Below are 14,558 nucleotides of genomic sequence, written 5' to 3'. Positions count from 1 at the left end.
TCTCTGTCTATTAATGTAAAATAAATAATTAAGCATATTCCCTTTGGATTTAATAATGAAATATATTATAATTGGTGATGTGTACCTATGAATTGTAAATAAATAAATAAATAAATAAACACATAGATATTTTCCCTTTGGGCTCAATACTGAAACAGTATAGGCCTACACAGAATTGTATTATGCATTTCTATTGTGCCAGTTAATGTGCATGACAGTAGCGATGCAGTGCAATGTAGGTCACACTTAATAAATGCAAAACAAACAGGAACAGACCTTCTGCCACAGTTCCCAATTAATACCACTGTCTTATTTGGGGTAATTACGCGCCTAATTAGTTTAGTGTAATGGGTCAGAGCAGCAGAGCTGTGAAGGGGCGTGGCCGCGTCTCCGGATTATCCCGCCCGCTGGACGCTGATTGGCCGCCGCGCCTGTCAATCATCGCTGAGGCCGCGCCCCTTCTCAAGGCAGATTATGAAGCAGCAGCGTTCAGCATCTTTCCTGACAGACTCATCTGGATGGATACATGGCATCAACGTGGCGCCCAGTGTCTCTTGCGTTATTTTCTTTTATTTTCCTGCAGATATCCTCGTCTTATGAGCAGCTGTCTGCCCTTGTGGAAGGAAGGTGAGTGCATTATTTTGAATTAAGACCGAGACGTGGTCCTTTAGGCGCACCCCGTTTAGTCAAACCGGGAGAAACAAAGACTATATACAATATATATTATTTATTCATTCATTAAACAAACAATGAACAAGCTTGTTTCTCGCCCCCCTCCTTCACCCACCATTCATGCATTCAGACACAATCAACTGAAGAGCTCTTGCAGTGAAACACAAGAGAAAATCCATCAGCATCAGTTTACAAATCCATATTTGCTACTAAAACTGGAAGCAGAGATGTGTGTTTGATAAGATGAGAGCATCACTGATGGAATGACAAGAATCATGTGGAGCATCTGTTTGAGATTCAGGCTGAGACGGAAAAAAATTAATGAAATATGCATTTTAAAATGTAGCCTATAATTGTGATTCATGTAGCCTACCATTTATTGTTGGGCTGAGCGTCACATAAAACCTTCAAGCTGCAGGATCGTATTATGAATCATTTATTTATTATATAAATGAGTCTGATGCGTGTCTATTATTAGCTAATAATTGATCTTTTGATGCACTAATGAGTGATTAACTTTCTGTGCGAATGAGTTTGTTGATTCTAACTTGTTTATAGAGAGGTTTTATTAGCATTTTATTAATCCACAGGAGAAGATCTTTCAAAGACAGCTGCAGATCATCAGAATTTATAATAGATACAATATGCGAAAGACCTGGTGCCATACCAAATACAGCTAAAATACACACAACATGCACATTATACTCACAATAAATGCAGTAAAAGTAGCTGAGTGTGTATGTAAATGTAGAAAAATGTTTATAATATATTATTTAAATTTACAATTAATCATTTAAAAACATTTTTGAGCATGCAATTTTTAAATTCAGGTGTTTCAACAAGATGGCAGGTTGACATTTTATCTTTATCCACCAGATGATGCCTAAGGAATTCATATTTTTATTTGATTTGATTATTTTATTTATTATTTTTTCAGAATTTGACACGTTGTAAAAATGCTGAAAGAATAAGTAAATAAACACAGAAAATAAACCAGTAAAAAATGCTATTTTATTTATTTTTTTCTCCATAAAATTGTAAAAATGCAGAAGGAATAAATAAATAAATAAACACAAAATATTAACCAACAAAAATGCAATTTTTTACATTATTTTATTTTATTTTATTTTAATTTTATTTTATTTGATAGAAAACCTGGGTATATATTGAAGTTTTTGACATGCTTATGCATGCAGAAAAAAAAAAAATACTGAAAGAATAAGTAAATAAACAGAAAATAAACCAGCCAAAAATGCTATTTTATTTATTTTTTCCATAAAATCAATTTTAAATATATATTTAATCTATTATATTATCTATTATATCTAATAGAATATATATTTAATTTGACACATATATGTGTTGTAAAAATGCAGAAGGAATAAATAAATAAATAAATAAATAAACAAAATATTAACCAACAAAAATACAATTGTTTACATTTCTTTATTTTAATTTTATTTAATTTTATTTTATAGAAAACCTGGGTATATATTAAAGTTCTTGACATGCTTATGCATGCAAAAAAATACTGAAAGAATAAGTAAATAAACACAGAAAATAAACCAGCCAAAAATGCTATTTTATTTATTTTTTCCATAAAATTAATTTGAAATACCTATTTAATCTATAATATTATCTATTATATCTGATAAAAATGTATATTTAATTTGACACATATGTGTTGTAAAAATGCAGAAGGAATAAATAAATAAATAAATAAATAAACACAAAATATTAACCAACAAAAATGCAATTTTTTACATTATTTTATTTTATTTTAATTTATTTTAATTTTATTTTATAGAAAACCTGGGTATATATTGAAGTTCTTGACATGCTTATGCATGCAAAAAAAAAACACTGAAAGAATAAGTTAATAAACACATAAATCAGCAAAAAAATACAAATGTGCTCCCCTAACATATGCACAAAAAATGGAGTAGAAACAGAAATTGCTAAATGAATTGGCAAATAACATGAAATTTTGAAGAAGAAGAAAAACTGAGATAGTATTTTCTTATAAAACATACTCCAATAATTGTTTTATTTTAACCTCTTTACAGTGAATGCAACACTTCTTGTTGTTTTCTAAGCAGCAGGCATTTTTTATGCCAACATATGTCGAGTTTCTCTGCAGTCTATACTGCAGCTCGTATTAAAAACACAGATCTAATTGGCAGCACATTGCTTCTAGGAGCTGAAAGCGTGTAGCGTTTCTCCACTTGCACAGATGGACTTTTACTACATGTAGGCCAGTCTGGGCTTTAGCTGTGTATTAACAGATTTGATTTGGTGAAGCATCTAGATGCCAAAAGAACTTTAAAGACACTCTAATCTGAGCGTCCCGACTGAAATATGCTACATGCATTTTGAAGCAGTCAGCAGATTTCATTGATTATATAAATGTGCCGACTGTTATGTCCAGGTGCAGCATTAAAAAGGATAAACCACTTCGAAGCAGACAGAAGGAGGGATTTGTGTTTCCTTCAGGCTTTCCTTAGCTGTGCTTTATTCGCTCAGGTTGTTGTTTTGGATGGTGCCGTGCAGGTCAAGTTCACTTGATGCAGACTCTCTGTTTTGCTAAATATAGTTATGCAACAATAACAGAACACAAACCCTCCCACATCTCCCTCGTGGGCTTCTGTTCATTTGATGCAGACATCCGAGAGAGTGAATTACTGATGCAGTTTATGAGAAAATCAGAAGAAACGTCTCAGGTCTGCTGTTGTTTACAGGGCAGGTACACAAACAGCACCCCCTGCGTGGACAAGGACAGATCCGCACTCACAGGTCACTCCATCTGCTGCGCTGAGGTGATCAGTGATCTTAGATTAGCGTGACGATGCACAACAACAACAAACACATGCTTTTCGTACTGAAAAGCAGCAGTTAAAGTTGTAGTAAAAATATATTCCTTAAATGCAAGTGTGTTGACCGCATTTGTGGCATGCTGATGATAACCTTAACATGTTTGCTTGCAAAAAAGTTTTATTTTAGTATCATAAGAGTTTTATTAATATTTTGAATCAGTTTTTATTTTTATATTTTCCATTTTTATTAAAATTTTTGTTTTTGTTGTGTGTTTTTGTCATTTTTATATATAAATACAAATAAATAATATTTCTTTAAATTAAATCAAAGTTTAAGTTATTATATTAAATTAAACCCTGTTAAAATAAAAACAGAAATGTTGGAAACTAGCTGAAATAAAAGTGTTTTATATTTGTATTTATTTCAGTTAAAGTTTATTTTATTTAAAGTAACCAAAATGCAAAACTTTTTTATGGTTTTAGTTTTAGATTTACTTAACCATAGCTTAAACAGTTTAATAAATGCATTTACATAGCAATAAATTAAATACACAATATTTGTGGTTTAATATAGCAATTTTTAAAAAAAAATATTTAAACATTAAATGATATATACAAAACAAAAAAGAATTACTAAATCTAAAACCATAACAAACATTTATATTACTTGAAATAAAGTAAACATTAGCTGAAATAATGTAATATAGAATTTTTTTAAATTTCATTTAGTTGCCAAAGCAACATTTTTTATTTTAATTTAGTTAAATTAAATGTTTTAATTTACTAAAATAACAAAAACTGAAATAAAATTAATCAAAACTATATAGACATTAAAAAAACAGTAACTTCTAAAAATTACAAAAACATACAACAAATATACTAAAATAAATAACTAAATAAAACTGAAAAGGAAAAATTAAAAAAATTATTATTTAGTCAAAATATTAATAAAACTATAATAGCATTTCATCGATACTAAAATAAGGATACAACAGTAAAATATATTGTGTATTTAAATGTATATAGCAAATATATAATCATTATAAATCAGTGTTATTTTAGTTTTATTTATATACTATTTTAATTTTTATAAAAATTTTGAATGAGCTAAAATGTATACATTTTATGTCATTTTTCATGTCTATTAGTTTAGCTTTAATTTTTTACTTCTTTTTTAATAATTTTAGAACATAAACTTTTTCAGTTACAACATTTCAATATTTTTTACACTTTTTTATGTTAGTTTTTCATTAAAGATTTATATTTAATTTTATGTCACCTTTATTTCAGTTAATAAAAATGATTTGAATAATTTAAGTATTAGTTCACAATAACAACACTGGTATGAATTTAAAAAGAGCTGCATTTCTGTATTATCTGAGGAAAACGTGAGTGGTTGCTGCAGCTGCTAAGGTGTTAAAGCAGGACGAACGCTGCAGGACGAGTTACACGCTGAAGTGCTAATATAGTGACTGATGCTTGACTCTGAAAGCACTATTAATTCTTCACAAGCAACAGATTATTCATGTGCACAGTTAAGTCTAGTAGAGCTGTGGCTCACGCTAAAGAAAACCTTCGTTTATTTGTGTTATATATTTATATATGAGTCAGAATCTCTTCTCTTTCATCCTCGCAACTTTCTTTGATCCCTGACTGACATAATGTGCCAGCGTCGGCGAGACTGACCCGTAATCAGGTCTGAGAACCAGGTTAAGCCCATTTCAGCAGCATTACTCAGCGATTAAATGGTTAAACTGTTCATCTTTCAGTAATCCGTCTGACTGTTGAGGAAATCACAAGAACATGCAGAAGAAAATCACACATCAGATTTAAATCGATTCTTCTGGAGAGAAATACATTTTTTTTCTTTAAAGTGTAAATTGAGACGTTTCCTGCTTCTGAGACTTTTCTGAGAAAAAGACCCAGGGAACCTCACCTGTTATTCTGAAGAGATCTTTAAGGAACATAAAAATAACATAAAATAGTCCTCACTCTCGGGCCATCCAAGATGTAGATGAGTTTGTTTCTTCATCAGATTTGGAGAAATGTAACATTGCATCACTTGTTCAGCAATGGATGCTCTGCAGTGAATGGGTGCCGTCAGAATGAGAGTCCAAACAGCGGATAAAAACATCACAATAATCCACAAGTAATCCACACCACTCCAATCCATCAGTTAATGTCTTGAGAAGACAAAAGCTGCATGTTTGGAAGGAACAAATCCATCATTAAAGTGTTTTTAACTTAAAACCGTCTCTTCCGGCTAAAATATGAGTCCATAATCCATAATAACGCTTCCTTCAGAGAAAAAGTCCATCTCCTGTTGTCTCTCTCATCAAAATCCAGCCAAATATATGTTTAGAGCTGTTTTGGCTTGTAAACGCTGCTTGACTTGAGTATACTTCTCAACTGATTCAGAATTATGACTTTTTTTTTTATCAGGGAAATCAATATTATGAACTCGAATTTTGGCCAACAGCAACAGTTTGAAGTTAAAAACATATTAATGATTGATTTAATTAATACAAACACACAGCTTTTGGCTTCACAAGACGTTAATTAATGGACTGGAGTGGTGTGGATTATTGTGATGTTTTTATCAGCGGTTTGGACTCTCATTCTGACGGCACCCATTCACTGCAGAGCATCCATTGCTGAGACACTGATGCAATGCTCCAAACCTGATGAAGAAACAAACTCATCTACATCTTGGATGGTCTAAGGGTGAGGACATTTTCAGCAAATTTTCATTATTGGGTAAACTATTCCTCAATATGATTTCAATACAAACTCGTCTTATTCTGCTCTCCATAGTGATTTTATATCTCTTGGTGCATATTAATTGACTCGTTTGTGTGTATATTTATTTCTCCTGAGGCGTTTCAGGAGAAACGTCTGAAGCAAAGCTGACACTTAAAGGAAACGTAACTGAGATCTCCTGAGCAATAGAAATATCCTGCGGGAACAAAGCAAAGTGACTTGAAAGCGAGTTCGTCTCACTTCACGGATGATGACGTTCCAGCAGTGACTCACAGCATCAAAGCCTCCTGTATCTCATTCATATTCATAACGTGTGAAGATCCGATCTGCAGCTGAGAACCAATGATTGTATCCAACTATAAAAATGATTTCAGTTGTTTCTGAAGGTATTCATCTGTTTAATGATGCACTCATTAAATTCTCGTACTTACAGCTCAGATGATGCACCATCCAAAGACATCAGAATCCAACAAAGTAAGTTATTTTGATGATAACTTTGATTTCTTTCTTCAGTGGTTCTTTGCAAATCCTAATGTATCATATATGATATGCACATTTCTGAGGCCTCTAAATAATCAACATGAACAAAACTCAATCTACACAATCTACTCCATGCCTTCTGTCGTCTGATTGCTGGTTTAGACTTTTTGATCCAGTAAAAGCTCTTTTAGTGTAATTGTACAAACGTCCAGCTTTAGCTGCTGCTGAATGATGAACACTTTCTAGACTGAAGCAGCTCAGCTTTACTTGATTCTCCATCAATCATTTTTTAGAGTCTCAAATCTGATCCTCAGGATCTTTTGAGGAGCATTTGTTTCCAGAAGCTTTACTCTCACTGTTCCTCAGCGGAGGAATGATCTTCACAAGCCTCCAGAACATCTCACATCTTTTATTTCTTCATCTATCAATCAACTTTGGATTGCATTGCATTATGTGTCTGGATTATTTAAATCTAATTTTACTACAACATATTATTGGAGATATAGATTGACAGCTGATGTTATGTAAGCATCTGCTATATTGTTATAAAAGGCTCACATATTTAGAATTCCATCACTTTTTGTCCATATAAATGTCAGGATCTGCACCAAATTGCTTTTTTTTTTACAATATACACTACCATTCAAAAGCTGGGAGTCAGTAAAATTTTTCTTTCTGTCTTTTTTTGAAAGAAATTAATACTTTTATTCAGAAAGCATTTTTAAAATAGATTTAAAAAAGCCATAGTAAAGGCTTATATTTTTTGAAAAGATTTCTATTTTGAATAAATGCTGTTCTTTTAAACTTTTTATTCATCAAAGAATCCTTAAAAAAGTACTACAGGTTCCAAAAAAAATTATATTTATATACATGTATATATGTATAAATTAAGCAGCACAAGTGTTTCCAACATTGATACCAAATCATCATATTAGAATGATTTCTGAAGATCATGTGACACTGAAGACTGGAGTAATGATGCTGAAAATACAGCTCTGCATCACAGGAATGAATTATATATGAGTATAGTAAAATAGAAAACTTTTATTTTAAATTGCAATAATATTTCACAATATTAAAAAAAAAAAATTCAGTATTTTTGAACAAATAAATGCATCCTTGATGAGGAAAAGAGACTTCTTTAAAAAACATTAAATATCTTACTGATCTCAAGAGGCAGTGCACACAGTTCTTTAGAAACATGCTTATTTTGCATATTTGTTTGAAAAAATATGATATAAAAGTAAATATTTCAGCAGATTTAGAGAGTGTGTGTTCACCTGATGTGGGTGTTGTTGTGCAGATGAGGTGGACGCTGACGGCTCGGTGTTTGCGGCTAAAGTGCGTCTCAGACGAGCGCTGCAGGTGAGACGAGACGAGACGAGCCAATGTGACCTTGTGCCGCCGCTGGGGTGCAGATTTCCCTCCAAAGCAGATGAATTTAATCCTTCACAGACTGCACTGTCTTTGAAAAAACAGATTACAGACATGCTACATTTTTAATCAGGAATTTCAGTCTGATTTAGGATATGTAACGGTGCCCCAAAAGTCTCTAATTCCCTTTGCAAATATTATTTCTTTAAACTGTTCTTCATGAGTATTAAGTGTGTTTCAAAGCATAGGGGAGAACGGGGCTAGTTGTCACATACAGATACAGAATTTGATTCATGCAAATAGTTTTTTAATTACAATTAATTACAATATATTGTCTGTTGGCCAAAACATCTGGTTTACATAATAGTTTAAAATATGTTACAGTTTACATATTTGCAGTTCAATCAAGTGTTTTGTGGTTTATTATAGGTTTAGTTTTAACTTAAAAGCTTATGCTCTTTAGTAGCAGGTTATATCGTGACAACTTACCCCATAGGTATGACATCAAGCCTTACATACACTATTGCTGAAATCAGTTTATACTTTTATTCAGCAAGAATACATTAAATTGATCAAAAGTGACATTAAAGACATTTATAATGTTATTAAAAGATTTCTATTTAAAATAAATGCTGTTTTTAACTTCCTTTTTTATCAAAGAATCATGAAAAACAAAATTTATCACAATTTCCACAAAAACATTAAACAGTACAACTGTTTTCAACATTGATAATAATTAGAAATGTTTCTTAAGCAGCAAATCAGCATCTTAGAATGATTTCTGAAGATCATGTGACACTGAAGACTGGAGTAATGATGCTGAAAATTCAGCTTTGATCACAGAAATAAATGACATTTTACCATATATTCACATAGAAAACACATTTTAAATTGTAATAATATTTCACAGTTTTTTAAAAATTTTCCTGTATTTTTAATCAGAAAAATTCAGTCTTGGTGAGCAAAACAGTCTTCTTTTAAAAACATTTAAAAATCTTTCAAACCCAAACTTGTCTAACCATGGATGTGTGTTGTCAAAATAATTTGTGCTGTTATTGTACATTTTATTCAATTCTATACATAATTAGACAATAATACCGACCTCAAACTTGAGAATGATCGTGTATGTTGCTCATGTCACTGTGATATTACGCTCTTGTTTCAGCCGTACGCATGGCAGCTTCACGCTCCTCCACGCAGGAAGTTGCTTCAGTCTCCAGGAATGTTGCTGTACTCTCCTCTGAGTGTTTCTTACAACGGAAAGACCTGCATCCTCTTCAGAGCCCGCAAACTGGCCATCAGGTACAGGAATCACAGTTTAGTGGACCTCACGGAGAGAACCTTCAGCCCAGACGCATCGGTGGACACCAAAGGCTCCTTCTGCAGCAAAGACAAAGCCATGTGAGTTCAGCTGCACACCGGTGCTGCAAACACAAATGTACTTTCATTTTTTACCACTGTGTCTCACAAAAATAGGTCTAGAAATGTAAAAAAAATGTATATATATACATTTATATATAATAAGATGTATAATTGAGCAGAAAAATTTGACAGCTAATGAATTTACATGTTTGACTTGATGAATATTTAATAATATTTTGAAATATTTTATTATTCACCAGACTCAATCTACGTTTCGGCGATGTGGAAGATCTAAGAGGCCTCTCTATCAGGTTATTCCTTATTTATTTATTTCATATAAATTAATTTTTATAATTATATTTATTTGAATTCATGTCATTTTAATTAGTTTTTATGACTATATTTTCTAAAATATAAAAATAATAAATATATATAAAAAATAAAATTTTAGTTATTTTTTTATTTATACACTACACCACTACAATACAGTGATTTTACTTTTTAGTGATATGACAAAAGGCACCAATTTTCAATAATTCATGATATTTTATTTTTAATATTAAAGTATTTTAATATTAACATCCTTACATTATAAAGAGGTTTTCATTAATAATAATATCGCAGTCAGTCACAAACAGATTTGGAATTTAATGGCATAAAATTCAAATGTATTCAAACCCCTTTATAATTTTTTATAGAATGTCAATGGTTACCATTTGTATCACATTTCAAACATTTAAAAAATAATAATAATTGTCATCACAGATGTGTTAATATTAGTTCATGTACAGTATCTTCAAAAGTAGTTCATCCAATCTGAATTTAGAGTTTAAAATATAATTTGTTTTTTGGTGTGTGCTAGTAAACAATCAGTTTGCATTTCTCATCGAAGAACAGAAACGATTTTTAAAATCCTTTGCACGTTTGTTTCCACAGGCTACAGATGTCAAACACGTTCTACGAGTCGGCGGGACAGAACTGGTTCAATCTGGATAATGTGTACATCCATTACAACTGGACGCATGAGGCTGCGTTCAACGCTACAGATGTGTACGCACCCTCCACCAACTCCTATCACTGCCAGCACGTCAGCAGTCTGCAGAAGTACGACACGCTGCTGGTGCCCAGCGCCAACACTGACCACGCCGCAAGCTGGCACATAACCTTCACCGACTTCCAGGTTGGCAGGCAGCTCTTTCCCTCCATCCTCCGCTGATAAGCGCCTCATACTGGAGTTGTAGCATCTTGCGCTGTATTTTTAGCCTCTGGTGGGTGTAATGTGGTTACACAAGCGTGTGGTTTGGCGTGAGAGCAGCGTCACAGTCCAGAGTGTGTGGAAGAACACGAGGAGTTTGGGTGAAATGAAATGCTTTTTAATTTGGAATATAGAAAACTATGAATTATATTCTGATTTGCCTGGAACATCTCTGACCATTTGTACATGATAGAGAAGTAGAAAAACAGATTAGATAGATAGATAGATGGATGGATGGATGGATGGATGGATGGATGGACGGACGGATGGATGATAGATAGAACGATAGATAGATAGATAGATAGATAGATAGATAGATAGATAGATAGATAGATAGATAGATAGATAGATAGATAGAACTATATAGTGACTGATAGAACGATAGATAGAACGATAGATAGATAGATAGATAGATAGATAGATAGATAGAACGATAGATAGATAGATAGATAGATAGATAGATAGATAGATAGATAGATAGATAGATAGATAGATAGATAGATAGATAGATAGATAGAACGATAGATAGAACGATAGATAGAACGATAGATAGATAGAACGATAGATAGATAGATAGATAGATAGATAGATAGATAGATAGATAGATAGATAGATAGATAGATAGATAGATAGATAGATAGATAGATAGATAGATAGACAGATAGATAGAAAAATAGATAGATAGATAGATAGATAGATAGATAGATAGAACGATAGATAGAACGATAGATAGATAGATGGATGGATGATTGAATGATAGAACGATAGAACGATAGATAGATAGAACGATAGATAGATAGATAGATAGATAGATAGATAGATAGATAGATAGATAGATAGATAGAACGATAGATAGATAGATAGATAGATAGATAGATAGATAGATAGATAGATAGATAGAACGATAGATAGATAGAAAGATAGATAGATAGATAGATAGATAGATAGATAGATAGATAGATAGATAGATAGATAGATAGATAGAACGATAGATAGACAGATAGATAGATAGATAGATAGATAGATAGATAGATAGATAGATAGATAGATCGATAGACTCAACATCTAATCCTGTGTTGTTCCTCACAGATCCAGGCGTTTAACGTTCAGTCCAGTAAGTTTGCGGCGGCCAGCGACTGTGCGACCTTCTTCACTCCCGCCATCCTGATGGGTCTGATCACGTCTCTGATCCTGCTGCTGGTGCTGGCCTACGCGCTGCACATGGTGGTTCACCTGAAGCACATTGACCGCTACGAAGAGAACAAGACCACCGTCTACTTCCCCCGCAGCACAGAAGCGGAGAGCACAGAGAAGAACAACCTCTAGAGTCCCGAGAGAGACGGACACTTCTGTGACTGTGAGCTCTGGAGGCTGAAACAGAGCTGTTTGGGACTGACTGCACCACGGCAGTGACATCATTGCGGTGGGACAGTGGAAGTCCGAATCGGGTTCCTTCGGGAGCTTTACAGGCTCGGCACACCGGAGGATTGGGAGATATCAGCCCGTTCTCACCAAAAATCTAGGAATTAAACATTCAGCGTCAGGTTACATGAGGGGAAGGAGATCTTCAGATGTTTGAATGCAATTCAAAATAGCACAATAATTAATATATCTTGCATTTGCATCATCTGTCTTAGCTTCTGTTTGACTGCTAAGGACCAGATTTAACTTCAGTACTGATGCTTCTTTGAAGTCAACATGAAATGGTGTTGCGCAAGCAATTTTGCAGTTGTAATTTTACATATTTGCGAATAAAACATCTTGATTTTTTCATCTGGAACTGATTGATACTATGGAAGCGCATTTCCGCTACAAAATTGAAAATATCAAAAAGATAATTGCGACTCTTTTTCCCAATTCTGAATTTATATTCAAGAAAAAAAAGATAGATTTGTGAAATATACACTCTATATCTTTATATCTTGCAATGTTTACTTTTTTTCAACTCGTAATTCTGACTTTTTCTCTGAATTCTAACTTTTTGTTTATATCTCAATTCTGAGTTTTAATCTTGCAATTATGTTTATATCTCAGAATTCTGAGTTTATATCTCATAATTATATTTATATCTCAAAACTTTTTGTTTATATCTCACATTACTGAGTTTTTATCTTGCAATTGTGTTTATGTCTCAGAATTCTGAGTTTATATCTCATAATTATGTTTATATCTCGCAACTGTTGATTATATCTCAGAATTCTGAGTTTATATCTCATAATTATGTTTATATCTAACAACTTTTTGTTTATATCTCAGAATTCTGAGTTTATATCTCATAATTATGTTTATATCTAACAACTTTTTGTTTATATCTCAGATTTCTGAGTTTATATCTCATAATTATGTTTATATCTCGCAACTGTGTTTATATCTCATAATTATGTTATCTAACAACTTTTTGTCTATATCTCAGAATTTTGAGTTTATATCATAATTATGTTTATATCTAACAACTTTTTGTTTATATCAGAATTCTGAGTTTATATCTCATAATTATGTTTATATCTTGCAACTGTGTTTATATCTCAGAATTCTGAGTTTATATCTCATAATTGTTTATATCTCGCAACTGTGTTTATATCTCAGAATTCTGAGTTTATATCTCATAATTATGTTTATATCTCGCAACTGTGTTTATATCTCAGAATTCTGAGTTTATATCTCATAATTATGTTTATATCTCGCAACTGTTGATTATATCTCAGAATTCTGAGTTTATATCTCATAATTATGTTTATATCTAACAACTTTTTGTTTATATCTCAGAATTCTGAGTTTATATCTCATAATTATGTTATCTAACAACTTTTTGTTTATATCTCAGAATTCTGAGTTTATATCTCATAATTATGTTTATATCTCGCAACTGTGTTTATATCAGAATTCTGAGTTTATATCTCATAATTATGCTTATATCTCGCAACTGTGTTTATATCTCAGAATTCTGAGTTTATATCTCATAATTATGTTTATATCTCGCAACTCTGTTTATATCTCAGAATTCTGAGTTTATATCTCATAATTATGTTTATATCTAACGACTTTTTGTTTATATCTCAGAATTCTGAGTTTATATCTCATAATTATGTTTATATCTCGCAACTGTGTTTATATCTCAGAATTCTGAGTTTATATCTCATAATTATGTTATCTAACAACTTTTTGTCTATATCTCAGAATTTTAAGTTTATATCTCATAATTATGTTTATATCTAACAACTTTTTGTTTATATCTCAGAATTCTGAGTTTATATCTCATAATTATGTTTATATCTCGCAACTTTTTGTTTATATCTCACATTACTGAGTTTTTATCTTGCAATTTTGTTTTGCGAGAAAAAAGTTGAATCAAGAGATATAAACTGCTAGGAAAAACATCTGAATTATGAAATAAAAAGTCACAATACCTTTTTATTTTTTATCTTGTGATGGAAACCATAGGATGGTGAACAACATGCACAATGAATCAGAATAAATCCAGGAGTGTGTATTAAGACAGTATTCTGATTTCATGTTGACTTTGAAGTTTTAAACTGTGAATAAACCATTATGATAATGTAATATAGTTTTAATATGCGGATCAGTGAAATAGATGATTGCTTTTCCCCATTGATTACGAAATTGGTGCTGATCAGCAAAACCTAAAACTCGAATTAATATTCAAGCATACTGTGTAAAGGTTTCAATACAGTGTGTAACCAGCAAACAGATGTTTCAATTAGTGCTGTCAAATGATTAATCACGATTAATCACATCCAAAATAAAAAATTTTGTTTACATAATATATGCGTGTATGCTGTGTATATTTATTATGTATATATAATTACAAACACATACATGTA

At 31.9% G+C, this 14,558-nt stretch overlaps 1 protein-coding gene across 2 annotated transcripts; it reads left to right on the top strand.

Annotated features, from left to right (window-relative positions):
- Nucleotides 1–456: 456 nt before the first annotated feature.
- On the top strand, nucleotides 457–12,700 carry LOC109087129 (V-type proton ATPase subunit S1-like protein). Of its 2 annotated transcripts, XM_042734626.1 has the most exons (7): nucleotides 457–627; nucleotides 6,679–6,719; nucleotides 8,029–8,090; nucleotides 9,265–9,500; nucleotides 9,722–9,772; nucleotides 10,398–10,641; nucleotides 11,806–12,699. In XM_042734626.1, exons 1-7 carry the CDS (start codon nucleotides 527–529, stop codon nucleotides 12,040–12,042), a joined length of 972 nt encoding a protein of 323 aa, XP_042590560.1. In that variant the 5' UTR covers nucleotides 457–526; the 3' UTR covers nucleotides 12,043–12,699. The 2 variants fall into 2 exon arrangements, with proteins under 2 accessions (XP_042590560.1, XP_042590561.1); XM_042734627.1 differs by lacking the exon at nucleotides 6,679–6,719 and having other exon boundaries at nucleotides 508–627; nucleotides 11,806–12,700.
- Nucleotides 12,701–14,558: the final 1,858 nt, after the last annotated feature.

Source organism: Cyprinus carpio, chromosome B11, assembly GCF_018340385.1.
Source record: "Cyprinus carpio isolate SPL01 chromosome B11, ASM1834038v1, whole genome shotgun sequence".
Classification (NCBI taxonomy): Eukaryota; Metazoa; Chordata; class Actinopteri; order Cypriniformes; family Cyprinidae; genus Cyprinus; species Cyprinus carpio.
This window is presented reverse-complemented; position numbering and strand designations above follow the sequence as displayed.